The sequence below is a fragment of the Sciurus vulgaris genome (genome assembly GCF_902686455.1).
Source record: "Sciurus vulgaris genome assembly, chromosome: 14".
In the NCBI taxonomy this organism is placed as follows: domain Eukaryota; kingdom Metazoa; phylum Chordata; class Mammalia; order Rodentia; family Sciuridae; genus Sciurus; species Sciurus vulgaris.
The window spans coordinates 76491024-76518172 of record NC_136475.1 but is presented as its reverse complement, the minus strand read 5'-3'; the positions used below and the strand labels follow the sequence as shown (position 1 = coordinate 76518172).

General features: G+C 48.5%; 1 protein-coding gene across 1 annotated transcript in view; it reads left to right on the top strand.

Moving 5' to 3' along the window:
* Window positions 1-27149, top strand: part of PLB1 (phospholipase B1) — a 138197-nt gene that overhangs the window by 45450 nt on the left and 65598 nt on the right. The window contains exons 11-21 of the mRNA XM_079110503.1: window positions 1316-1378; window positions 2025-2104; window positions 2983-3058; window positions 3983-4081; window positions 5499-5555; window positions 10681-10752; window positions 11646-11720; window positions 13825-13888; window positions 21239-21297; window positions 23251-23324; window positions 24784-24827. Coding sequence (XP_078966629.1) covers window positions 1316-1378; window positions 2025-2104; window positions 2983-3058; window positions 3983-4081; window positions 5499-5555; window positions 10681-10752; window positions 11646-11720; window positions 13825-13888; window positions 21239-21297; window positions 23251-23324; window positions 24784-24827 — 763 coding nt within the window. The remainder of the gene's footprint in view (window positions 1-1315; window positions 1379-2024; window positions 2105-2982; window positions 3059-3982; window positions 4082-5498; window positions 5556-10680; window positions 10753-11645; window positions 11721-13824; window positions 13889-21238; window positions 21298-23250; window positions 23325-24783; window positions 24828-27149) is intronic.

Genomic DNA, 27149 nt, shown 5'->3' with positions numbered 1-27149 from the left:
GCTCAACAATCATCCTCCTTGGAATAAATCCCAAGGAAATAATTTATTAGAAAAAGTTAAGTCTGGTCTCTGATTATAGACAATCTTCTGAATCTGGGGAGAAAAGATACCTTGGCAGAAATAACACCTCACGGACTTGGAGCTCAAGGAGTTTATATGATATGTGACTTTACAGAATACAGACATTTTATAGGAGCATGATGTCTTCCACTAGGCAACAGGGACAGTTGGTGGCCTAAATAGGAATCATTCAGTGCCAGAAATGACTGGGTGAGCCCAGCGCTCGTCTGCAGCGGTGAACCAGCACCTTGGTTCAGGAGCTACTAAGGCAGGGTTCTCATTTTGGGGACAGTCAAATAGGGCTTCCCCAGCCCCCTAGGGAAGGTGACTGTCCTGAATGTGGTACAGATGGGCACAAGGACACTTTTAAACTGAGTTCTCAGGGCTCTTCAGGAGGGAAAGTGTAATGCCTAATGTCATGCTCAGGAAGAGACTCAGACAAAAGGAGACTAGATTGAAGGCTTTGTCACTGGCCATTGGACAGACCTAGCTGAACTGGCTGCTCAGGGACAGCCTCACACAGAAGCAGAGAGACAGACAGAAGAGACAAGGACTTTGCACTACCTCACATGCTGCAGGCACGGGCTGCCCTCCCCACAACCCCCGCCTGGTGATTGGCAGCTGTCTCTAGAGTCCTTGCCTGTGCCCCCCAGGAAACAGATCAGCTCTCGGCCTTCCTTATCTGCCTGTCTAAGTGGCCTCAGGGGACAGCCAGTGTGCAGGCAGTTTAAGAGTTTGTCTTCTTGTAAATTTTATTTATTTATTTTTCAGATTGTACAGGTAAGGCAGGGCTGGTTTTTGAGGTGATTTCATTTGTTTATTTTCATTACCTGCAAGGAAGAAGGGGGTCCGTATTGGGTAGGTAGCAGATGTGTTTAGACTCAGGTGATGGAACCCTCCTGCGATACCATCGGGCCCCAGGGGGATGCCTCTCACCCCTCAAGGTGAGCATCAAAATTGTACCAGGGGCTTCTGACTGGTCTAACCTTGGGTTTGCCCTTTCCTGACATGGAACGTCTCACCTGGGGGGAGTTTGTTTTTTCTCCCTGGTGGATGATGGTTTGGGGTAAGCCAGAGAATGAACCAAAACCAAAAAGCAAAATGAGGAAGTCCAGAAACTCTTCCTGGTGGGGAGCCAGGGTCTCTATCAGGCCTTGACAGTGGCCTCTCCAGCTGGGCTGGCTTGAGACCTGTCATGCTCAGCCTCATGTCCCCCCTGCTGCCTCCATTGCTCAGTCCAGTCCTCCTCTCACAGGAAAGGCAGTTGACGAGCAGCATGAACAAGCTGGCTGGAATGCTGGACTACCTGCGCCAGAAGGTGAGGCCTGGGCTCCCCAGCCCGGTGGGACCTTGGGCAGGCTTCCTCCCAAGCACCTCCTGCCGTGCTTCCGAGGGCTGGCTGGCAGCTTCTGGTTTACGCTCAAATGGCCTCTGCCAGGTTGAGGACATGGGCTCCTGTGAAGGACAGCAAGACCTCAGGAAAAGCAGATCTCCAGAGGACCCTGTTCTCTCAGCCTCTAACATGACAGTGCTCAGGAAATAGCACCTCACTCTTGCAAAGGGTGTTTCTGAGAGAGGCTCGGTTCCTCCCATGGACCCAGTGGCCTTGCCTTTTTCTGAGGCTGCTCTCTCTCTGAGCTGGTCTGGGGCAGTGACCACCAGGGGTCTTGAGGAATTGCAGGGCTTCTCTGTCTAGAGCCACCAGAATGAGCTGTAAGTCCTAAGGGGCCAGCATGGTACTGTGGCTCTGGCCTCCTCCTGTGCTCCTGGGGTCTGTGGCCCCATTGACACCATGCTGGGAGGTGCCTTGCCCACCAGAGGTGGCAGCTTAGGTTCAACTCCAACCTAACATCTCCCAAAGGGTGACTCCCCAAACCAGACCCAAACCATGGGTTCCAGAGAGTCCTTGGGAAGCCATGGCGACTTGGTAATTGCTCACCTTCTTATTTCTCATGTCCTCCTAGGTCCCCAGAGCATTTGTGAACCTGGTGGATCTCTCCGAGGTTACAGTCAGGTCACATTGGCATCAGGGGACACAGCTCAGGTAAGAGGGGAAGTGCAGTGGGACCAACATTTGCTGTGTGGCTGCCACGTGCTAGGCACTCCAGGGACATTCCATGTAAATTGGTCCCATGAGGAGACACAGAGCATGGAGACCAGGAGAGGTTCTGCAGCATGTGTGAGCTCACACGCTAGCGAGTGGCAGCGCCGCAGTGGGGAGAGCCCGCTGCCAAGTGTTGCTTTAGGGCCCGAGTTAAATCGGGTCTGGTTGATGTAGTGCCAGACCCTCCCACAACCACCAGAATGATTTGAGAGTTTAAAAAGCGGGCTTAGCAAAACATCTCTAAACCAAGAGGTGTTACTTCTAGAAATTGGATAGAAAATAAATGTAGCCTAAGTGTATTTTAACTTCTCAGATCTTGATTCCTGTGTATTTCTAAAAACTTTTGTAGAATTTAAACTTTTTGGACCCAAATCCTAAAATCCTGGCTTTGAACCTGGAAAAGAAGTTCATATGGAAAAAGTCAGGGAAGAACAGCTGGAGAGAGGAGGGAGAGCCAGAGCTGAGGGAAAGGTGGTTTGGAAGGGGAAGGAAGGAGAAAGGGGAAGGATGGGATATGGATTTCCGGGATGAGAGGAATGAGAGGAAGAGGAATCCCAGAAGACGGAGGAGCTGGAGAACACCTCCCCAGCCCATCCCCTCTCCTGGCAAGAGCTCCTCCAGCGCCTCTCCAGCTGCCCTTTCTCCTCCCTGGTATTTGCCTCTTCCCCTCAGCAGCCTTTAGACTCCAGTTTGCTCCCTAAGCAACTACTGGAAGCACCTGGACACCCCCACCCACCCTGTCCCTGAGTGCATGCGCATGTGCAAACTCTCATACACACTCGGTTCTCTCGTTTCTGACTCATTCTGACCTGCAGCAGCCCCGGACCAGAGCCCTGCAGTTGCTCAGGGGAGACGTCGAGGCTGGCCAAGGCTATAATGAAGTGGTCCTATCAGGTGAGCCCAGTGGGAGCCTGAGCTGCTGGCTTACGGGTCGGGTGGTAATGAGGGGAATAGGGATGCTGGGAGCAATGTGTTAGGTTTGCTCCCCTGGGACTTCTTCCCCCGAATTCAGGACCAACAGTCAGGAGCTAAAGAGATAGCAGCTGTGGTTCACTGCGGGAGCCCACAGGCCCGTATGTAATTCAGGGGCACTCAGTACAGGTGGAGCCAGAGTAGGGGACCATGCCAAGGCCCTAGACAAGAGAGTGAAGAACTTTGCAAATTCACTCCGAAATGCTTTTTGCCACCTTTTCCACGTGGACCATCACACCTGTGGCTGGTGAGCTGGTTTTGCCCAGGTGGCCCTTATACTCCAGACTACAGGCCAAAGACCACCCAGAGCTTCCAGAGCCGAGCATGCCAGTTGACAGAGAGACCCCAACAGAGTCTGGAGGGCTCAATGAAAGCCACCCTCATGAGCAAACACCTCAAAGCATGACTCCGACTAACATGTTAATATGATGATTTGTGTGGAAGAGGAAAGTTGTAAATGAAGTTGTGTGACACTTCTTTCACTCCAGAAATGACAGCATTTTGCAGTGGCTCATGGCCCATGCCTCTGCAGAAATCAGACCTTGAAGAGAACCTGGGGCCCCGGAGGCATGCTGGGCTGCCTTGTAATCTTGAGCTTCCAGAGAATACTTTTCAGGTCCTTCTCTGGTCTTTCCTGATGCTGGGGTTTCAGAGGCAAGGGGGAATTGGGCGAAGGCCATCATGGTACTCATAGCAGGGGACAAGAGGGACCCTCCCCATAGCTCGTTTGCGTACCATGCTTGACGAGAGACCAAGCGAGGGGCTGCCTAGGAGCCCCTGGAGAGGCTGAAGCAGCTCTGGCTGGCTGGGGTTCCTGCATGTGCACCCCTCTGCTCTCCTCTTCAGGAAGCCTGGGAAAGCCTCCTGGCCTCCAGCAGGTTCAACAGGCAGGAGTCCTTTGCCGTGGTGTTCCAGCCCTTCTTCTCCGAGATGTCGCCATCCCTGGTGAGTGAGGGGCAGGAGGCAGCACGGATGGGGAAGGCCAGGGCCGTGTATCTGCTCCCACCTCCCTCTCCCACTCTTCCCAGGGCAGAAGGCCCAGCTCAGTCCAGCTTTTCAAACCCAGGATACATAGTGAAAGCACCCAGAAACCACTCCGCACGCGGGACTCACACAAGAGGCTTTATTAAGTGAACAGGCAGAGTGTCTGCCCACAGGGTGAGAGAGAGAGAAAATGAGAGAGGGAGAGGGAGAAGGAGAGAGAGAGAGAGAGAGAGAGAGAGAGAGAGAGAGAGAGAGAGAGGGAGAGAGAGAGGGAGAGAGGAGGAGAGGGAGAGAGAGAGAGGGAGAGAGGGAGGGAGAGAGTGAGAGAGAGAGAGAGGGGGAGAGAGAGAGAGGAGGAGAGGGAGAGGGGGAGGGAGGGAGAGAGAGAGAGAGAAAGAGAAAGAGAGAGAGAGAGAACATGCAAGAATGAGAGCAAGGGAGAAAGAGAAAGAATGGCGGGGGAGCTATTCTTAAGTGGTGGAATTTCGCGGGCTAATAACAGACCAGTGGCTGGCGAGGAGGTTGGCGGGCTAACAATCAGGGTTGGAAAGAGGTGTGGGGGAGGGAGAATAATGGTGGCTGATGCCCATACATAGTCTCGGGGCAGAGCTGCAAAATTCTCTTATGCTTTCGTACACAATTTTCCCAGGGAGTTGCATAGTTGCATGAGGCTGGGCAGCCCCAAGGAAAAGAGCTGGGCCACAAGCCAGATGGGGCTCTGGAATGGGCCAGCTGTGTGACTTGAGGCAAGTGCTTTGACCTCTCTGTGCCTTGGCTCTGCATCTACAACACCAGGACTGTTGTCAAGGCCGCAGGAGACACAGTGCCTGGGGCTTGGGAAGTGCTCTGCACTCTTAGCCGTGGTGATTCTCGGGCTGGCATTTCTATGGGCACCAACTCTCTCCCTCTCACACTCCTCCACCTCCATCCCTGAAGGGAGAGAGTTCATATTTCCCCCTCCCCCAGGTCATGGGGCAAGGGCCCCCCAGATCACACAGTACACGCTTAACCAAGGTTTCTGAGGCTTCAGGGTGTCTGGCGGTAGTTCCTGCCTCCGGGCTCCCAGCTCACACCTGTGGGGATCATCACGTCAACCGACCCCAGGACTCTAAACACTGACGTTGTTTAAAGCAGTGGTTCAGGAGGCAGAAGAGAAGGCCTAGGTGACCTCAGTCACCATCCTACTCCGACCACACCACATTGCTTCCCTGCCACCGGCTCCCTCTGCTCCTATGAATGCCACCCTATTGCTGAGGGGAGGGCCTAAGGGGCAGAGTTGGGCCAGGCCACCCAGCTCCCTGCTAGGGAGTGTCCCCACGTGCAGAGGCCACATAGCCTGGGGGCACACAGGCTCCTATTTTACCTGCTTCTCTTCCAGGAGAGGCCCCTGCACCAGGATGCCACCACACTCGCCCTGAACCTCTGGAACAGCATGGTGAGTGGGCAGGGATGGGAGTGGCCCACGGGAGGGGCAGGGTCACTGTCCCCACAGAGCCCCCTCTGCACTGCACTGAGGCTGTCAGGGAAGCTCGTCACACCTGTGCAGGCCCAGGTCTCCTCTGAGGGGTTTGACCAGCGGGCAACAGGCTTGTGGGGACCCACTACCCTGCTTTTCCCAGAGTCAAGGCCATTTCCCTAGAGTCAGTGGGGTTCTGGGCACGGGAACCCTTGGACCTTCCTGTCCAGCCGTCATCACACTTAGAGAGCCTTGTGCAGATTGAAGGCCCAGGCTGGTGCCTGGAACCAGCATAGGCTTCAGAGTGGTGACAACCTGGGTCCCCTCTCAGATCCTAATCCCCTCTCACAGCTGGGTGAACTCAGGGTCTCAGCTGCTTTCCGCAAAAACCTGACTGTAACCCCAACCTGCACATCCAGTGTGCGGCTTGCTTCTGGCCCACGGGGACTATGCTGCTCTTTGTACTGTACTGAAGACACTGGTCCCCACATCCTGAAGGCGCCCAGGGGTCTGGGGTTCGTGGGTGGATAGAATGCAGTGCAAGGCTTGGAGCCTTTCCAGGGCACCAGGCAGGGGCCTCTTTTTGTCATTTATCCCTGCCCCACCCCCCCATCATCAGAGCTGTCCCAGTTTTAGAATTCTAGTGTCAGAAGTTTGTTTTTCTTCTTCCCTGGATTGGAAACATTTCTTCTGTCTCCTCCGCTGGCGAGCTCTCTGGAGTACATGCCAAGCTGCACTTTGGTGTGTGCTTGGCACAGAGCAGAGAGGGAAGGGGAGCCGGCCCAGCAGCCTCTGCAGAGAGAGGCACACTGTCCTCTGGAGAAAGCACTTGATTTCTTTGAACAAGAACACTGCGTACTGGGTCTGATCTTTGGGTAGGAAATTCCCCCAGGAAACCTTTCCATTGATGATCTTCCATGGGGGGCAGAGAAGAACCTTGCCCCTCCGTGAGGGCTGCCATCCCGCCCCCTCTTTCTGGGGGAGAAGGCAGATTCTTCCACTTCAGCCAAATCTCCATCTTTCTGCCATGTGACCTTTCTCCCAACCAGCAAGCGGGCACCTCCAACATGCCTGCCCGGTGCTGGGAGGCAAGGAAGATTCAAGAGACACCAAGTGTGACCTCCATCCTCATGGAATTTAAGGTGTAGCTGGGAAGGTCAGGTGGCTGCAGGGATGTGCTGGGCTGAGTACCCAGAGGCAATATGGAATCAGAGGTCAGGAGAGGCAATGGATGGGATTAGAAGAGGTTGAGGGTGTTGGGGGAGGTCAGGGAGGGCACTCTCAGTCAGAGGACCTTTGTGAGCAAGGGGCACAGAACAAAGAATGGACCAGATGCAGTAGCAGGGGGTAAGAAGGAGGCTGGTTCCACCAGAGGGGAAACGTGGAGACAGTAATAAGGCCCAGAGAACAAGCGAAGCCCTTGAATGTAAGACAGGGGCGCCGCTGGCGAGAGCAGCCTGGGGAAAGGGCTGACTCCTTTCTCCTCCTTTCATTATGCTATTTATTGTCCTTGGTGTTGATGGCAGCAGTGATAGTAACCACCTTTATTGGGCTGCCGAGGGAGGTCCCTGTGCACACGAATAGACATACTACACACCCAGTTTCTTCCAACCCTCTAGAGGGCCAGGAAGGGAAGCAGGGACACAGAGGGGGATAGAAGGTCTCACTCTTAAGGCCAACGGCCGGGGGCACAGTTCTCAAGCACTCTAAGAGGAGGTAGCAGCTTTCCTGGCCAGGCAGCTACCCTACTCTCTCCAGACCCAGCCAACCAGCCACCAGTCCACAGACCCCAGCAAGTCTCTGAGGTTCCTACAGCCCAAGAGGGAAGGGAGGAGTCCCCGTGTGTCCCCTTCCCAATTCACTCACTGGCAAAATGCCAGGCCATGCACAGCTCTGCTGGAACTGGTCCACAGCTCCTACAGGCCCAAACCCATTCCTGAGAAATCAGGAACGTGACAAGTTAGGGTGAAGGGTACTGGGCAAGGAGCCAGAAAACCTGAACGCTGGGTCCAGGCCCCCTTTTGGTGGTTTCTCAAGGCAAGTCACGTGGTCTTGCTGGGTCTCCATTTTCTCTATCTGCCAAAAGAGTACAATGGCTCTCTGCCAACCTCAGGGGGCTTGTGAAAACACGAAGCCTTTGGGCCTCCGGGCTCTTCAGTTCGCTGACTGCCTTCCTCTGGAGCACAGGGAGGGCCTCATGGAAACCACCAAGGTAAGAGGCAGGTGTGCATACTCCAGGCCCATATTCACAGACACACAGCCCTGGTGAGGGCCCCTCCTGGCTGGGAGCAGAGAAGGGTAGCAGAATCTCTGTGACCACAGGGATCTTGTCTACCACTCTGTCCTGACCACACCCAGGACACACTTGCAGGAAAAGAGGGTTTTCTGCAGCCCACAGAGCCACAGGCTGCTGTGCACAGGCCTCATGAACGTCTTCCCTCCCTGACCCAGACCTGGGCCAGTGTGAGTTCTGAGGCCCAGAAGAGAAAAAGTTCCACACGTCCAAAACATGCCTAGAAGTGTCCCAGCTGCACAGGCCCCCACCCTGCCCCCAGGCAAAACTTGAGCTCCTGGTACCGAGCTGAGGAGGACTTTATGTTTGGGACATAACTCGTGCGCGGCTGCCTCAATAATTTCTCGGAATTCTTACACAATGGTGGCATTGGAGGGACCCACCCTTAGGGAACTAGTCACAGATCCTTCCAGCAATCCCTGACTCCCACTTAAACCAGGCCTTGAGCAAGGTGCTAGAGCCACCAGGCAAAGTAGGGAACATGGGAATTGCTCACAGGGAGTAAGAACTCTGTTCCTTGAGAGGACTGATAAGGTTTGTCCCCCAACCCTCCCACACTCTAGCTAATTTCCTGGTGGCAAAGAAGCAACCAAGGAAATGCAAGCAATTACAGGACTAGAAAGTGAGGTTGAAGCACAGACCGGCACCACTTATCTCTAAAGCAAAAACAGTGTGTGTGCACTTTTGCAAGGCAGGGTGGCATAAGAGGATGATTTGAAATGACCACACCATTCTCCATCCTTTCTGAGGACAGAGAATCATGGTAGTGTAAAGGAGATTGATGGGAGCAAGAAGGACAAGGTTCTTCATAGAAATTGATTTATTGGGAAACTATAAATTTTCCTTCTTTGAGATCCTTGAAAAGTAGGCTCAGCTCTACCTGTTCTACCAGAATCCTTTAGGTGCTGCTTGCTCAAGGTTGCTTCCCAATTATGTTATTGCTTAAGTGCTTAAAAGATGGGGCAAAGAATAAAAGCAAGACAGATTAACACGTGGCCTTCAACCGAGGCCCACTGAACATGCCCTTCGCAAGTAGCCCTGAACGTCCTGGGTGCAACCTTCCGTTTCTTGGAGCTTCCACGGTCAGAATAAAACTGAAAGAAACAGGGGAGCCTGGTTCCTCCCCAGCCCTGGAGCTAAAGAGCTGCCACTCCCTTTCCAAATGTGACATGAATTATACCCTCTTATCTGACTTGCCTTTCTTTTGGTGAAGCCAGTCCCAGGAGGGGTAAAGTTCCTTCCTGGTTCCTGTTCACGGAGCACGGATGCTGGATAGGAATTGCTAAAGGATTTGAAATCCTTATGGCAGATCAGAACTGATGACTGAGCCAGACAGGGTGGCCCTGCCAGTAGCCTCCTGCGTCCCCTGCCAGTCCTTACAAGGGGACAGGAGGAACAAAAGTGTTACCAGGCCCTGCACGTTGGGCATCAGGACTGACATCAGAACACGAGGCTCCCAAATGGTAGAAAAAGGCACACCTAGGAGAACATCTGTGATTCCTCAAGGCCAGGATGTTTTCTTTTAATACATTTATCTATTTATACTGGATGGTTAAAACAGTAAAAAGAACTTTAAAAAAATCTGCCTCCTTCATCTAACTCTTCAACTGCCTTCATTTCTTTCCTTCTCTGCTTTTACCTAGGTTCATAACCTTCTGATGCCCCTTGTCCTACCATACACTTTTGGGCGGAGGGGAAGGTACTAGGCATTGAACCCAGGCCTTCAGGCATGCTAGGCAAGTGCTCTACCATAAGCTGCACCCCCAACCCTTTTATAAATTTTATTTTGAGATGGGCTCCCTAAGTTCCAGACTGGCCTTGAACTTGCGATCCTTCTGCCTTAGCTTCTGGAGTTGCTGGGATCGCAGGCATATGCCACTGGGCTCAGCTTATACCACATACCTTTTGTCTGTGCTGTGAGTAGCCTTCGTGGTGTTCATTTAACTAGCTGCCATCAGAGTTGGTACCACACCACTCATCCCTAAATTGCTAGTTATCTTGGTTGGTTGTGAGGAGCCACGCTGTATTCCATGTCACTGTGTCTCTGCATCCTGGTTAGAGATATGGATTGGCTTGACCCAGGCCCCATAACTCATCTCCCCTGCAGCTGTGCAAACTGTGATGGCAGAGGGTCCTAATTCCCTACCAGGAATGGCAGTACATTGTTGGCACGCACGTAGGTGATGGGCTTGGGGTGGGGGGACTAGGACAAAGACACACAAAAGCCCTCGATTTGCCCTTCCTTCCCGTACCTGCTCTCTTCTCTGAGGGATATTTCATCACTGAACTGGCCAAAAGCCAGGCAGCAGGAGAGGACAAAAAACTGCCCTCTGTAACAGGTCCCTACATGGCCAGGGAGCTGTAGGACCCCCTGTGAGAAATTTGTTTGGATCCAGAACAACAGTGTCATGGTCTGGCTATGACTAGCTGGTGGGGCTGGCTGGGCCCCACCTCACCCTCTCTGTGTTCAGTTCCTCCGCCTACACTGTCAGGAGGGAGGGAACAGCAAATTCCTTTCATGCCAAGAACCCACCGATTCTTCACAAAAGGTGGCTCTCCAACTTGAGTGGGCCTCGGAATCCCAGGGGCCTTGTTCCAACACTGAGGCCTGAACCCCCCCGCCCTGAGCTTCAGACTCAGCAGGTCTGGGATGGGGGCTGGAAATGGCATTTCTCACAAGTTCTAGGTGACACTGATGCTGCTGGTCCAGGGGTCAAACTCAGAAACACTAATAAGCGGTTCTCAGTGGTACCTCAGAGGCCTGCTACCCTGTGCAAGACCTTCTGTTCTAAAGGTCATCTTCTTTTCTAGATGGAGCCAGTGGGACAGAAAGATGAGCCACTCAGCCCAACAGAGAGGAAGCCAGTAAAATGTCCCTCTCAGGTAGGAGGGTTGATCAGGGGTGAGGGACCAAGTGACTTTGCTGAGAAGTGGAGTCTTCCCTGACTGAGACATTAGCCTCCTGAGAGTCTTGGGTCTATTCTTCTGGGTCTGGGCCCAGCTTTGCCTGTGTGGCTGCCCTAAGGTCTCTTCTGGGGTCCACTAGAGCAGTTCTAGAAGACCCAAAGTCCTCCACACCTGTGGAAGGAACAGGAGAAAGTCACTACTCACCTGGCCACCAGAATGGTCCCCCTCACCTACTCTGTTTCCCTGGCTCTGGGCCCCAGATGCCATTTCCAGCCCTCCCTCTCTCTGGGTGGGGAAGGAGTCAGGGATAATGACTTCTCAGTGGTTGTGAAGATGAGTCATTGTGGTGTGTCTTAAACATGTGTCTGATATGTAACAGGTATATAATTCATGTTGTCAAATATGTGGACAAGAAAATGACTGAAAATAAATAAATGAGATGCCTTCTACCTTAATACTAGTTAATTTGGCTCTATTGATCAATCAGTTAATTTTTTGTTACCAGGCAGTATGAAGTGTATAATTCACCCTGTTTTCCTCTTGGCTTTGGCTGCCAAGAAGCTTAAAATTAAGTTCTCTTCTTATCGTGATGCATATACTTAGCCTGGTAGCACCAACTTCCAGGGTCATCCAGGGTAGAGAGAGCCAGAGATGCTGACTTGCAAAGGGGGCATTTCAAAGCACGAGTGAGCTCCTTCAGGGAATGAATGGGCATCACAGAGAAGAGAGGCCAGACAATGGCTTTGTCGCCATTGAAAGATGATGTGAATGCTCCCCATTGGCCAAAGGTATTGCTGGACCATAAGCTCTGATTATTAATGGATACAATTTTCTGGGTCATGATTACAACATGTGACATTTCCCTGCAGGAGAGCCCCTATCTGTTCACCTACAGAAATAGCAACTACCAGAACAGGATGCTACAACCCCAAGGGAAGCTTGAGGTAAGGAAAGTTCTTTTGTGATTGACAAATGAGCAGATGAATCAGGGGCTGCACCCCTTGTTGAGTCTTTGAAACCTTCCAAATTATCTTTATGTCCTTGAATTCCATTTACCTCTGGGTACATTGGGAGCTGCAAAGTGCTGGAAGCTACCACAGATGTCCAGTGTTCAGTCAGGGCAGTCTGGGGAAAGTGATGGGTCCAGTGTGTGGCTATTCCTTTGGTGTCTGAAGCAGATCTTTCTCTTAGAACCACCTGGGCACCTGGAGTTGTTGCATGGTGGGGTATCCATACTGCTTGGTATTGCCTGCTCCCAATTTGTTGGATGCAAGACAGGATTCCTCCAACACTCCCCAAATGTCTGACAAGCTCTTCTGAGCTCATCGGAATTCTTGATCTGGCCAGAAAACTAAGGAAGGGAAGAAAAATGTGGTGCAGTCAGGAACCAGACAGCATGGGGACCAAAAGGCCTTAGGAGTGGGCCACACCCACAGAGGGCACGTTGCACTTGCTCATGTCTTGCTAGGGCTTATCTCAGGCGTGGCTTTCTGATACCTCCTGTGGAGATTAGATAGAGTGCTCTGCACTCCTCTGAGGAACCAAGAAATACTTAAAGGTGGATACCTTTGTTCTTGGGGAACTAGGGACCAAGGTGGGCCAAATAGAGTTTGGGGCTGTCCCTTGCCTCCCTATTTGACGAAAGAGGGTAACATTTACTCCAAGTGGTGAAAGCTAAATTGACACCTGGGCCTTCACCCCAAGACCCCCATGCGAAGGACTTGGTATGTCGACTGGTCCCAATATCATAGTACTGAGTCACACCGAGGAGGCAGCATAGCTCGGGGGGCTAAGATCACTGGCTCTGGACTCTTTGGTTCACTCGCCGAGTGTCATGAGCAAGGTCCTTCGCCTTTTCATGCCTTGATTTTTTTAACCTGGGAAATAGTGACAGTAATCATCCTACCAGTTATAAAGTCACATTCATAAAATACAAAGCATTTATAATATTTTCAGGCATAGCATGAGTCCTATATAAGAGTTACTATTATCATCTGATAGGAGGGAGTAATAAATTCATTCAGGATACACTTAATAAATACAGGCTATGTACTTCTAAATGCAGGCTCAGTATGTGCAGGGATTCAGGGCCAGTACCCAATAACTGTTTGTTGAATGAATAAATAGAATGATAGATTGATTCCAGGCATGGGAATAAAAACTTATCTTGGGATATTATTTGTCCCAAGGAACTCAGTTTGGGAGAGAAAGAAAAAAAGTCAACAAGCAATTATAGCACACTATACTAAGAACTGTCAGTTAAAGTTTTTGTGGGGTATTTTGGAAGCACAGAGAAAGTAACTCAGACATAAACAAGACTTTCCTAGGGTCTCCATGACCTTGGCCTTGAAGGCTGGCTAAGGTTGAGCCCAGTAGACGGAAGGGGGAGGAAATGGAAGCAAGGAAAGAGGAAGGGGAGAGTAAGGATAACTGCTTTGCCCTTCTTGCATGGAGGCCTGGGAGAGTCTGGAGACGTTGGTCAAGGGTTGCTGGTGTAGGGTGTGGGTGGCCTCTTAGGTCATGGGAGGGAGAATGGACTTCTCCTGAAGTTATTATGGAGTAGTAATTTACTTCTTCCCCAACAAGTACTTGTTGAGCATCTTCTGTGCCTGTCACTGTTCCAGGCTTTAGGACGCAAGAATAAAGAACACAGACAAAACTCTCTGGCTTCACAGAGACTTTGGGCAGGGGAGCGCCATAGCTGTGTTCTATTGGGAGAGGCCACTCTGAATGGACTCCGAAGGCTGGGAGGCCACGGGCCTGAACGTGGTGGGAAGGCTGCAGTGTTCCAGGCGAGAAATAACCAAGGCTGAGCTCAGGCCAGGGAGGAGGCGCTGGAAAGGAGGCGACCGATTTGGGAGCTCTCAGAAAGGATGCTGAGGGCAGTGGGATAGGGGTGAAGGGAAGGGAAGAATCTTAAGTTACCAAGGTTTGTTTTGGTTTTTGTTTTTTAATCTTAAGTGATATTTTTCAAAATAGAGGCCCACTTTGGTCCAGTTTCCAATTTAACAAAATCCATTTCTTATTTCTCTGTGTGTCTCATTTCAGATGAGAGAAGGAACGGAAATCATATGTCCTGACAAGGACCCCTCCAACACGGTCCCCACCTCAGGTACACAGCTTGCATCAGTGAATTTTAAACTCGTGTGGAGGCTGAAGTCATCCAGGTCAGAGCAACCTCAGGGTGGCAAGGCGTCCTAATCCCACAGAATCGGAACTACTCCCGAGGGGATCTGCAAGGACAATAGAAATTGTTCTGTGTGTGCATTTATAAGGGCTTGCAGGTATTTGATTATTATTTAAAATGTGATAGCATCGTTATCAGGAAACATTTATTTAGCACTGATCCCATGTTAGGCCATGTTCTGCAAAGAGCCCAAGGGCAGTTGAGTGAATTGAGGTCACTGTCTTGAAAGCAAAGTGACTCTGTTCCCCATGAAAGGAAAAGTACCTTTAAACAGAGAGAGCAAAACTAGCCAGTCCAAAATTCCACCCAGGTTACCTGCAGAATGCACTTGAACACTGCACAGTGCACATAGTTCATCCTGTCCTACAGACATGCTATTCTCATGCCTCTCAGTATTCCTCAAATGTCTGTTCCTGGATTCTGCATATGAGACTCATGGAATGTTCTAGGCTGTCATCGGCAACCTTCTCAAAGAGGTGCTGCCTAAGGACTGCACCTTTTCTTCCAAGCAAGGAACCTAATAGTGAAGGCTTTGTGCATGTGGCCTAGGTGATGTCACCTGGTAGCTCTCATGACTCAAAACCTTACAGCACAACATCAGTGCTGTTGGTGCCTGTGCTAGGTCCTGGAGGGTGACTGGATGTGTTCATTCCTGTGTTCACTTGTTCTTTAGTTAGAGACGTGTTGAATGCCTCCTGCATGCCCTCTAGGAGTTTATATTCTAGTCAGTCTATTGCTGCTCATGGCTTCAAGATTATAAAAAAATATAGAAAATTAAGTTTGGAGATGTCACAGTGCTTACAAGGAATCTTCCATGGATGAAGTCTTTGTAGTCAGATTGGCTTCTTGTGCTATGAGTAGAGCAAATAAATGCCATGGCTTACGCTTGCCCTTCACATATGTCTTAACATTGCACACCCAAATTAAGCCACGTGACTGGCAAGTAAGTTAAAAATCTTGATACTGACTCTGTTCCATGCTATAATATGTAGTTTATTGTATTTTTTTTCTGTTGCTATAACAAAGTACCTGAAGCTTGATATTTGTGAAGAAAAGAGGTCTATCTACTCACAGTTTGGGAAGCTAAATGTCCAACATCAAGTGACCTATCTGTTCAGCCTCTGGTGATATCCCCTTGACTGGGTCACAAAGTGGTAGAAAAATGGGAAGGGAATTGGTCATGTGTGGACATGGCCAAGTGTGTGAGGTGACCTCACTTTATAACAACACATTCTCATGAAAACTAATTCACTTTGTGAGACCAGCATTAATGTCTTCCAAGGGTAATGCCCCCAGAGACCTAATCACCTTGCCCTAGGTCCCATCACTTAAAGTAATACCCCTACACTGAGAACCAAGGCCCCAGAACTTGAATCTCTGCAGGACAAACCGCAAAAGTGATACAGATCTTACACATACCTTTATCTCTAGACTTCTTGTCCCCACGCTTGGTGACAACTCATTCCTATTGGTTAGTTTACCAACTGGACTTTAACAGCAGAAATAAATGATCAGCCTTCTACATAGAACCTCTATGGTAAAAACCCTTACTCAAAGATAGAGAGATATGAGTGGATAGAGATAAAATGGCAATCTTAATATTTTAATAGCCATAGTTTTTACAGTGAAATAAAACCTATTCCTTTTTAATCTTATCACTCTGAAAGGATGATCTATAAAGCATTTTGTAATCTTTCTGAATTATGTTTTTGTCATGACAACCAATCCATCAGGACATATCTCAACATCTAAAAGCCAGATAAAATGTGAACCTCTTCTTTACCCCTGACCCTGAAAATCATTGTGTTTATTGGTGCTTGAAGACGAAAGAGCAAGAAATCTCAAGACCTTAAGATCTGAGATCCCCTGGTGATAGGAGCTGTTTGAGTAAACAACTAGGAAGATTTAGGGCTCCCTGAGCTAGCTGATGTGACAGGGGACCATAATACTCACTTCCTCCACCTGGTGGGAACACTCTTACATGAGCGTTTGGCCGCCCTGCTGAGTCCGATCTGGAAAGTGTTATCTACAAAAATGGCCACCGCTAACTAGACAGTAATGAAAATCATGCTTAATTATTGTGCTTGATCCATGACTAACCATACTTGTGGTGGATGAGAGAGGATTGAGAAGGGGGCATGGGGCCGCTGCATTATTTTCCTTCGATAATTATCATGTTTGTAGTGAGCACTTTCCCCCTTCTGGAGTTCATGTTTGCAATCATGCCAATTCTGATATACATCTTGGAAGAACTGGTCACTTTATCTTGGTACCTTCAATGCCTCAGCATATGATAGAAGTCCAATAAGTGTTTGCTGAATGACTCTGAATTACTCTAATTCATCAAATGAATTCTCAGAATTGAAAAAGATCTAAACAAATCAACCAGACCAAAGTGACTTCCATTAAAATTATTTTGCACTATCTTATAACTATTTTGCCTTCAGAATTGTTTTCAAAAGTCTTCTTTGCAGTCCCCTTTTCTAGTGTTTCTCTCAATCCACAGATGCATGGATCTAAACATCACCCAGAGTGATATTTCATAATAGGATATTGCAAATTGTTACAGGCTGTGACCTCTGGAAGCCTGGGTACTTCATTCTCCCCATGCTTCACAGTTCATGGGTGAGGGAACTCATCCATTGATTTATGGGGCTTTGGGATGAGATGTAGAGAGTTGATTATGTAATTTTTTATAATCAATTGGCATTTGGTAGCCAATAAAAAATAAATGCTTACAAGGTTTCCCTGCCAGTCAATGCACATGTGCAATTTTCCTTGTGCATACGTGCATTGACATGATCACTCAACCAGCAAGCCCTGTACCTTTAGACTCTTCCAGGCATTTCCCTCTGCATCTCTCATGGGTTTTGCAATTTTGTAAACACTTGAATCATTATTTTATGTTACTAGCTGGCCCTTTCTCCCATGTGGTTGGGATAGCCAAGAAAAAATATGTTGGGTCTATTAGCTGACTTAAGGTTTTCCCAGGGAGAAGACCTTTCTGCGAGTCAAAGTGGCCAAGAGGAGTGAGAGAGAAGGTAGTTTGGGGGCTGTCTAGTGGAGCTGGCTATCTGAGGTCAAGCTGCTAAGGCCATGTAGAGGGAAAATTTTGGAGCTTTTTAAAATAGGGATCTGCAAAGCTAATCATATGCTGCTGTCACCAATATGACAAGCCGGGACAATTCATTCCTTTTAAATGATTGATTCCTGACTTAGTTTCCAGTATCATTTATTGAACCCACTTAGCTACCCTGAACTCTTCAAAAACTAAAAAATGCCCACTTACAGCTCCAGGTGGCTGTTCTTAGCAGTCCCAACCCATTGTGAGCCAGCGGTATAATGGTCACATAGTAGGTCCTGCAGCTATTTTGAAGGTCACCACCTGCTCATGGCTCCTGTGAGTTAACCTAGCCTGCTGTCAGGAAGTCATGGTGCCACATGGGGCCAAGAGCCTGCTCATCCCCAGGTGTGGCCAGCCTATTCAACAACTTCAAATTCATCCCAAGACATTTATTTATGTTTCCTTGTCCCACCGTCATTAGCTTTTAAAGCTTTAAGAGTTGTAAAATCCCTGTCACAGACCACATAGCCTTTAATTCAAGTTAATACTTTAAAATTAATATATATTTTAATTGGCACATAGTAATTACACACACTTACGGGGTACAGTGTGGCATTTCAATATATGTGTACCATGTGCAATGACAGACCAGACTAATTGGCAGATCCATTGCCCCAGGCCTTTATCATTTCTTTGTGAATACATTTCTTGAACTTCTGCTATGTGCAAAGTATATGGTCAGATTAAACTCATACCAAGGACTCCAAGGACAGAAACAAGGTGCCAGTCTGTGCAAGTGACCTGCCGCCATTGTGGAAGTAATTTCACAAATCCTTAATATCACAGAGTGAATGTGTTGGGCAGCCCTAGCTGACAATTAAGAGTTGGTTTTTCAGATTATAGCTGCAGGTGGTTTAAGCTGCTGGGTTCCAAAAGACAAAACACACCAGCATGTCCATCTCTGTTCCTGGGGGTAGCTTTCCATGTACTGCGGACGGTTTCCCCATTCCTTACTCTGTACACTTTCCTCACTAGTCATAATACTTCATGAGAGCTCAGAGGGCCTTCTGATAAGAGGCTCTGGAAATCTCGATGAGTTAATGATATGTTTATCAACTTCTTTCAAGGTAATGGACAGTTTGTACCAGATAATGTTTAGCTAATCAGCCCACACAAATTTAATCTTATCTCTAAATAGTTCTTTTTCCAAGGAGAGCAATTTCTAAAGCACTTTGCTGTATTTCCAAGTCGTGTCTTTGTCGTATATGATGACATTATAAACTTCAAACCAAGGTCTATGGAAAATTAAACCAATGAAATGCTCTGGATTCTATTGTAACAATAAAATCTCAGATAAGTCAACTCCTCCCACCCAGGATGACTCCATTTGATTTATTATCTCTTGCTGAGAATCCTTGCAAATGACCAAGTAGAGGACCCCCTCCAGAAACAATTAATCTCCCTTTTTCAACACACCCACCCCTACCCCCCCACACACAGAGAAATGAACATTGACATGTGTTTGTATTTTTTTAATCCACTACAAATTTAGAGAAAGGAAGGCTCAATTTCAGCTACCTTTTTAGCAAGCCATAATAACAAAGAAAATCTGTCCATCTTTTCTATGTTTTACCAGCCCCCAAAGATTTCCCCTGCCCTTTGCCTACCAGCTCATGTTCAGAGAATTCACTAGTGTGGCAGTGAGAATGCAGTGATTCACTGTCCTCATTGGGAGCTGAAATAATCCACTTTTGAGTTGAAGGGGAGGGGGTTTATTTTCCATTTAAAAAATTTTTTTTTAGTTGTAGGTGGACACAATATCTTTATTTATTTACTTGTTTTATGTGGTGCTGAGGATTGAACTCAGTGCCTCACACGTGCTAGGCAAGTGCTCTACCACTGAGCTACAACCCCAGCACCTTTATTTTCCATTGTGTTGACTTTTTTACCCATAGCCTACTCCTTCCAGAAGAGGCCATTTTCAAGTTCTCGAGCTTAGCCCTGTAGATGTACGCTAATGTGTGCAGCTGGCTTTGTAATTTGATCCGTTCTTCTAACCACACAGTGTAGCTGTGGAAAGCTGGGTAGGATCAAGCTGGTATAATCGTGTATGTGTGTGTGTGTGTGTGAGTGTGTGTGTGAAAGGGTGGATTCAAGGCATGGTGACCAGGAGGAGGGAGGTCTCAGAAGGAGGACACTCCATGAACCCACCCTCAGGCTTTACGATAGTGCTTCCAGCCGTGTGTGAGTCAATTTGTACATAGACAGGGCAGAAATGACCCTGGTATTTTCATGTACATGTGCTAAGGTAGGCCACTGCCAAAAGCTTCAAAAATAAAGAGTATCTCTATGGTTAGTTCTCAAAATGTGGTACCAGCTAGGACTAGCCACATTGGCGGTACCTGGGAATTTCTTAGACATGCAAATTCGTGGACCCACCCCAGATCTTCTGAATCAGAAATTCTGAGGGGGACCCAGCCACCTGTGTTTTAACAAGCTCATCAGGTGACTGATGCAAGATCAAGTGTCAGGACTGCTAGTCTGAATATTTTGCATGCATATGTTCAGAACTCAGGGCGTGTCAGTTTGTGTCCTATCATAGGAAGTAGCAGGGGCTTTTCCAGTGAGAGCAAATGCTCAGTGGGCGTGGCACTTCCCCCTGTACAGACAGCATGGAAAGAGATAGCCAAGACATCTCACAGAAGGAGACAAGACCCAAAGGCGTTTCCGAGCGGCCTTTGTGCTGAGTGCTGCAGCACAGCCTGCTACGTGATATCCACTTAGCCATGATTTGGAGGTTGGGTGCTATGGGTTGTATGGAGTCCAGCTATGCCAAGCGATTCTGCCAAGAGAGCTTCCTGGGGCCTCCTGAACGCAGCTCATGTTATCCATCTTAAGCAATGGCCCACTTAAATGATGGGCTTCTTCCCTGGATGGGCCAGTCCCTGGAGCTACACTGTATTAGCTTCTGAAGCGTGAAAACCATTCTAACCATTTAGTGCAACATCATTGTACCACTAGAGGTGACAGATCCTTGTGTGAGAGCAAAGATGGAGCCATGGCAACATCAGGGTGATCTTGGGAATGAGGGATTTGGGGGAGGAGAGGGAAGTTTATGACTGGAGGGACAGAATCATATATGGCATGAGGAATTCGAGGTGTGGTTCCCAAAAAGCACTTGGAGTCATGTTGACGTGTGTATCAGGCAAAAGGGGTAGATACACATAGGGTAGAGGCATGTGTGTTCCTAAATACACACATAGCAACATTCATGTTACTCTCCTGACTTGTTAGCCTGGAATAAAAGGCCCGTAGCCCTGAGCCACCTTTCCAGTGGTATTTTGTGTTAGTTCCCTTCGTAAACCCTTCACTTAAATCAAATTGTACAACTAGCGGTGCTTTATAGACACACATTTTACTCTACCATGCCCGCTCTGCTCTTCCCTCCAAAACACCTCACCCTCCCTCTGGCTCATCTGGCCATTTCTGGGGCCTAATTCATGTGCTGCCTTCTCTATGAAGTCTGCTCTGACAACCCCCCACTACACCTGGGGGAGCCCATGCCCCCAGCTCTGGACCTTCTTCAATGCTTTGTACCATGGTTTTCATAAGTAGGGGTGCCCCGCAACTCTCCACAGCCTGTGAGCTATGGGAGGACCTTCTCCACTTCGGGTCACTGTGTTGTCCCCAGAGCAGCAGCCACTGCCTGGTGTTTAGCACACTGTCGCAGGTTATGTTATGCAACTTTCACCTCAACTAAAAAAACTTTAGTGGTAAAAGTACTTCTCTTTTCACTCCAGAGAAACCGAGTTGCTCTTTGAGGATGATGTAACGTTTTATCCCAAATAACATCAGAGCCTAGAATAGATTAAGTATGGATTCCATCTCCACCGCAATTTCTTCTTTACTTGCAAATAACCTTGTAGCATCCATGTCACCCACAAAGCAGAAGATCCCCTTTTAGAGCAGGGTCCCCTCTGAGCTCCCACCCTGGCATCCAGGTACCCCAGGGAGGAGACCTGCAATCAGGCTCCTGGCTGCCATTGCTCAACCCTGTCCGCAGGATGGGACTTTCAGATCTTTTGTCCAAGGAGTGTTGCTATAACACTTACAACTCCTTTTGCCTGGAAGAGGTTCACTGGTTTTCAGGGGAGATAGGTCCGGAGCTTTCCTGGAATCCTGCTTGCCGTTCACTCCAGCTCGTATCTCAGTTCACAGGCTGAAGCCAGCTGACATCAAGGTCATTGGAGCCATGGGCGACTCTCTCACGGTAAGTTACTCTGATTCGAGAAGGAAGGGGTGGGAGAGGAGGTTTCGATGGATTTGAGAATGTAGAGGAGGAAATGCAGCGAGGAACTCTCTCTCCTGGCTCTTTGGGGTTGCCATTTCCAGCCCTCATCTCAGCCCTCCCCTTTCTGTCTGCCCACCCCAGCATCCAGCGTTCCCTGCCTCTTCTCTGACCTCGTCGTTCCCCCTCCCCAGCTGCTGGAACGCAGGGGAGAACAGGAAGTGGAAGGGCCTTTGGGAGCGTGGGAGGCAGAAGTCACACAGCCCATCCGTGGTGGACGGCACTGGGCTAGGTCTCCAGGTCGTGCTGTAGAATGTCTTCAGATCCATGCTTTGTTTTGTCCATTAGGGAAGCTGAGGGAGGAGCTGAGAGCCGTGAAGAGGCCACGGGACAGGGACGAGTGCCGGTGGGGGTGGGAGGTGCAGGGGAGGAAACAAGTCAGTGGAAGAGGTGGAGTTTCCAGAGATAACCAAGCCCACCTCTGCAGCTGCCCCATGGTGACACTGTAGATCTCACGAGGAGCAATCCACAAGGAACAGGATCGGGTCCTTAGGAAGCCTGGCTCTGGGGATCCCAGAGGTCCCCAGACACAAGCAACCATTGAGTAGTTACTCATTACAGAGTCCAGCTGGTGTTCCCGGGGTCCATAGAACATGGAGTTTCCAACCAATTTCTCCCCAAGGACTGGATGGCACCTTCCCTGTCTGTGGCCTGCTCACAGTGACATTAGCTCCCTCAATATCCCCTCAAGAAGTCTGACTTTCCTCACATTCAACCAGTAAATGTATAGTGAGTACCCAAGGCCACCCAACTTGTGCCCAGGCCAGAACTCAGGGATCCTGACCCTAAGTCCAGAATCCTGCCCCTGTACTGCAGCAGCCTCCTGCATAGCCCTCTGAAACTCCTTACCCCAAACCCCAGTGCAGGGTGCCGAGGCATCTCCACACACACTCACCCAGCCACATCCTGCTCAGTGGGGTCCGATGTCCCCTCTGCCTAACCCCCCGGGCTCCTGAAAGATGCTCTTAGGAAAAGGAGTCATCCAGAATCACACAGCTTGCCAGGCACAGTTAGCACAGTTGTAATCCCAGAGACTTGGGAGTCTGAGGTAGGAGGATTGCAAGTTCGAGGTCAGCCTTAGCAAGTAAGTGAAGCCCTAAGCAACTTTTCAAGTCCTGGTCTCAAAATAAAAAATAAAAGGGGCTGAGGATGTAACTCAGTGGTTAAGTGCCCCTGGATTCAATCTCTAGTGCCAGAAAGGAAAAAAAAAAAAAAAAAAAATCACACAGCTGCTCAGGATTGCCTGGGAAGGTGTGAGAGGCTCAGCAGTTAGCATAGGAATTGGGCACAGAAGTTTGGAGGGCAAACCCAATCTTAGCTACCAGCTACCAGCTGAGATTGGGATGACTCTGCCCAAGAACAGCATGCTTCAGGTGAGGGACATGCACCTGGAGAGTGGTTCACACTGGGGTTTTAAAAAGCCCTACTTTTAGATCAGCTGAACTAAGAGACATGAGCTTTCATTGTATTGCTATTTCTAAAACCGTACATGTATGAGACATAAGGATATGAAAGGATTATGGTATGTTTCCTTTTATGATAGATTCACAACTTTAAAAACTGAGGACCATAGGGCCCTGAAATAGCCCCTGAAGAACACATGGCACAGCCTTCTCGCGGGCACTGTGCATGGGGCTGGCCTTTGGTCCGGGTCCAGGCAGCCTTTCTCAGGATGTGCACAGTGCCAGGCTTCCCCAGGGGAGCTCTCCCTCCTCTCTGAAGAGGCAGGAAGTGCCCTCGGAGGTGGAGCCATCTCCATTGGACTCCAGAGAGCATCCAGGCAGAGCCGGCTGGGGGAGAGTGTGAACATCTGGAAGGTGGGCAGCTGGGGGCCCGGGGACTCGGGGGAACTCATGCCTCATCGTTCCCTCTCAGGCAGCCAATGGGGCCGGGTCCAAGCCTGGGGACATCTTTGACGTCTTGACTCAGTACCGAGGCCTGTCCTGGAGGTGAGTGAGGGCACAGCAGGGCCCTAAAATCCCAGAACCTTCTAGAAAGCAGTGCTTCAGGAAGGCGATGAGCCTCCTAGTTCTTTTCAATGACAAATTCTAGGTTTAATTTGAGGAAGGTAGTTACCAGCTTCCCCAAACCCCCATAGTCCCAAATACAGGAGGTAAGATCTGAATGGGGGTCTGATCACCACATAAATGTTTGGGTTGGAAATGCTTCTGTTTCCTGTTTCTCCCTCTGTGATGTAATCTCAGAAGGAGGCAGTGGCCTGAGTGGTGAGTGGATCCTGGCTTTGAGAACTGGAGTCATATCTGGGCCCCACCTACCCAGCTCTATGTGACCTTGGGCATGTTACTTAACCTCTCTGGACTTGTTTCTTCATCTTGGATGCAGGGGTAATCAATCTTACTGCTCAAGTGTTGTCTAGGATTAGAGAATTTAAGTGCTCAACCCAGTGCCCAACACAAAGTAGGCCTAAATGGTAGATGGTATCATTAAAAATGGCTTTCATTTTACAGAGGAAGCAAGGCTCAAGAGAGGGCAAGTAACCTGTACAAGACCACACAGCCAGATGATAAAAGAACAAAAAACCAGGAAGATGGTTCCTGACCCCTAATTGGCCCATATTCCCCCAACATATTACTTCAGGCAGGCTGATCCTGTTCTACCTGTGGTCTAACCACTGCCACAAGCTGTGGTGAGCAGGACTCCACTGTGTGTTGAGAGGCTGGCTCAGGCACACTTGGTGTTTCCTCAGCCTGGAATCTGGTGTCTCCATCCCACACCAGCTTTAACCCAAGTGCAGAATCCCTAGCTTCCTTTCCATGGTGCGCAGGATTAAACCCCGAACATGTGTGCAAACTTTTCAATGCTTCTTGCTGTACTTGGCACAGAACAAGGGGATATAGGAAAGCAGGATTCTGGTTAATGCCATGTATTTCCATGCCTAGAAACCCACCTATCCTTGGAATTTTAGCACTGGATTGGGAGATGACTTACTGTCTACACCATGCCCTTTTAAAATGACTTTTAAACAGGAAGGAAAAGAGCAGGGAAATTTTTTAAAATGTATTTTTACTAGTAATAGTAACCAGCGACTGTGGTGGCTAATAGGGGTGGGGCTGGCAGAAGGACCGCCACTGTACCTTTGGAAAGCAGGATGTGGGGAACAAACTTAGTGCCCCCCCCCCCCCTTACAGGTCATCGGAGCTCAAAGCTCAAAAGCAGACAAAGCAGCCATGACAGCTTAAATCCATTTTTTATTTGGATGTGACAATTTGTGGGAGAGGGGAAAGCCTGGTATTCTAGTTTGCTTTTCCGTTTTTTACCTAAATGATGGGGAGAGAACCAGTCCTCTGGCTGCTTTTCGGGACAAAGGTCTGTGCTGATTGTGTCTGAAGCGTTTCAGCATTGTTGGCATTTTAAACCTCCGTTTTCTCTCTTGGTTCCTATGAACAGTGTCGGCGGAGACGAGAACATCCGCACCGTGACCACCCTGGCCAGTGAGTAGCGCAGCCAGACTGGGTGCCTTGTGGCTGGCTGGGTGCACTGCGCCCCCCGCTGCCTCTCCCGGAGCGAAGCGCGGGCGGCGCGAGCCAGCAGCGTGCAGCAGGGGGCGCTGCTTCCCCGAGGCTGCCACCCCGGCCCAGCTCTGGGAGTGGGATTGAAACTTTGGAGTTTGGGGTTTTTAAAGCAGGAGGATAAGAGAGGGAGGAGAAATTTTCTTTGTCTAAGGAGGCATAAGAGAGGGAAAAGGAACACAGACCAAATCTTAGTGCAGGTTATTAAAAAATGATTCAAAAAGAAGAAAAGGGTGGGAATCCAGTCTGCCTGTCATTCATTCTGAGCAGAACATATGAGAGGCACACAAAGCGGCTTGGGCTGCTTAAGCATTGAGGAGCCCAACGTTGCAATTCAGTGTGGCTTTATGAACCACTGTGATTGCAGAACTGAGAGATAAAGCTTCTTTGTTCAGGCTGTGCAAACACAGCCATGTTTGGAGCTAACATCTTCCTTGATTACTTCACCAACAACCTGCTCAGAATGATTTTTTTTTTTTTTTTTTTTAAGCCTGGCTGCATTCTCTGAAGGGTCTTATTCATCTTTTGATTTTCTTTAGAACATACACATCACAGTGCTTGTTCTTAAAGTACACCTGCAGTGAATGTTAATGTTGAATTATTTCCCCTTGAAGTCTTCTGGCTAATAAATTTGCCTGAGAGGGATCTGATTAGTTTAATTCACATTAACTTTTCTCCTAGATATTCCTTAGTAATATATCTTTAGGAGCTAAGAAATTATTTAAATTATTTATTGATTTTTGTGGTACTAGGCATTGAATCCAGGACTTTGTGCATGTTAGACAAGTACTCTACCACTGAGCTACACCCCCAGAACCGCCTCCCCCTTTAAAAAATTAGCTGTGTGTGTGTATATATGTATATGTATTTAAATGGCACTGGAAATTGAACCCAGGAGCACTCTACCACTGAGCCATATCCCCAGTCCTTCTTTTAAATTTCATTTTGAGACAGTGTCTTGCTTACTAAGTTGCTTAGGGCCCTGCTAAGTTGCCCAAGGCTGACCTTGAACTTACAATTCTCCTGTCTCAGCTTTCTGAGTAGCATGAACCACATTTTAAGTCACTGAAACTTTGATGACAGGGATGCTAATCTTCATGTAGGCAGAACTGATCAGACTTTACACTTGTTATTTGGTTGGGTTATTGGCATATCATATTGAATTTAAATAGGTACAGTTCTGTACTGTACTCCCCAAGTACTCCCTGTCCTTTTGCTTTGTAGCCTCCACACAAGAGTTATAAATAAGCTGCCCTATTGCTAGGCGATGGTTTGGGATGATTTTGTGAGCATGATTAACTTGGGTCTGACATGGCTCAGCATACGCAACAGTTTGCTGGGTTTTCTCATTCCCAGGCTGTTATTGTAGACAAGATGACTGGAAATTGTCTGGATTAAGGTCTTTTGCCAAAGTGATTTACAAAGAATTAAGGCAATGTCACCCTTCGGGTGAATCCCCCTGACACACTTAACCCAATGGAATGGCGACTGTTCAGACTTTTCTTTGCTAGAGATGCAAAGACAATTTGATTGCAGGGGCTGAATTATTCCTGGGGGAAATAACTATATGGAAATATGTTAGAAACTTATGAGAATGTAAGGTCAAAAAAGAACCTCTGTCTGAGCCCCCGTTCAATTCAATCCAGCATACACTTCACTGCTGGGTGCTTGGGGAATAGGAAAGCAATGTTCTGATAACATCACTAGCATCTCTTTGGGGACATTAATCACTAAAGACATTCATGATTATCTATGAACTGATAATTATAGACATGCACAAAACTTAGGGAGAAATAAAAAAAGACTGCTAACTCTCTCTTCTGAAAAGGAACTTCAAGAACCAGATTCTATCAGGTAAGGAAATGGGATGGAATGTTCCTGGCAGAGATAACTGCATGAACCAGCAAGTTCTTGCCCTATCCAGTGTATCATTCCTTTCTATAACATTCCTGCGGAATAGCTAAATAGCCTGTGCTGAACTCCTCCGGTAATGTAGAACCTGCTACCGCCTAGGACAAACGGTTCCATTTTCAGATAGCTCTGGTGTTTTAATAAGCTTTTTCATTGCTGTGACCAAAAGATCTGACAAGAACAATTTTAGAGAAGTTTATTTGGTGTTCATGGTTTCAGAGGTCTCTGTCTCTAAATGACTGATTCCATTGCCCTGGGACAGAGGAGAGGGAGAACATCATGGCAGAAGGGTGTGGAAGAGGAAGGTTGCTCAGGACATGACAATCAGGAAGC